Below are 347 nucleotides of genomic sequence, written 5' to 3' on the forward strand. Positions count from 1 at the left end.
CGCGCCTGGCGCGGAGCTCCGAGCCCCCCTCTGCCCCGGAGCCCCCCTCGGACCCGCGGCTGGCCCGGCACGGCCCCCGCGCGGATTCGGGCTCCAGGGCGGCTCCGTGCGGCGCTGAGGATGAGGATGGCGAGCGGATCCTGCGGGATAAAGCTCTGCCCATCCCCCTGGAGGCCGCCCCCGGGCAGGGGCAGCGCGACCCCCGCTGCCAGCTGCAGCAATTCTCGCACATCCGCAAGGACGTGCGGCTGCCGCTGCCGCCCTTCGCCCGCTCCGTGCTCTGGAGCCCCGAGGATCTCATCCCGCTGCCCCTCCCCAGGCAGGACCCTCCCCCTCCGTGTCCCCTC

The 347-nt window shown here is 75.8% G+C and overlaps 1 protein-coding gene across 1 annotated transcript; it reads left to right on the forward strand.

The window, feature by feature from the left end:
* Positions 1 to 5: 5 nt before the first annotated feature.
* LOC121351467 (zinc finger CCCH domain-containing protein 4-like) lies at positions 6 to 341 on the forward strand (the record flags this gene model as incomplete). The annotated part of the gene is made up of 1 exon (XM_041463610.1): positions 6 to 341. A coding segment is annotated over one exon (336 nt), but the record flags the coding sequence as incomplete, so codon positions are not given.
* Positions 342 to 347: the final 6 nt, after the last annotated feature.

Source organism: Pyrgilauda ruficollis, unplaced genomic scaffold, assembly GCF_017590135.1.
Source record: "Pyrgilauda ruficollis isolate IOZ18807 unplaced genomic scaffold, ASM1759013v1 scaffold16817, whole genome shotgun sequence".
Taxonomy (NCBI): Eukaryota; Metazoa; Chordata; class Aves; order Passeriformes; family Passeridae; genus Pyrgilauda; species Pyrgilauda ruficollis.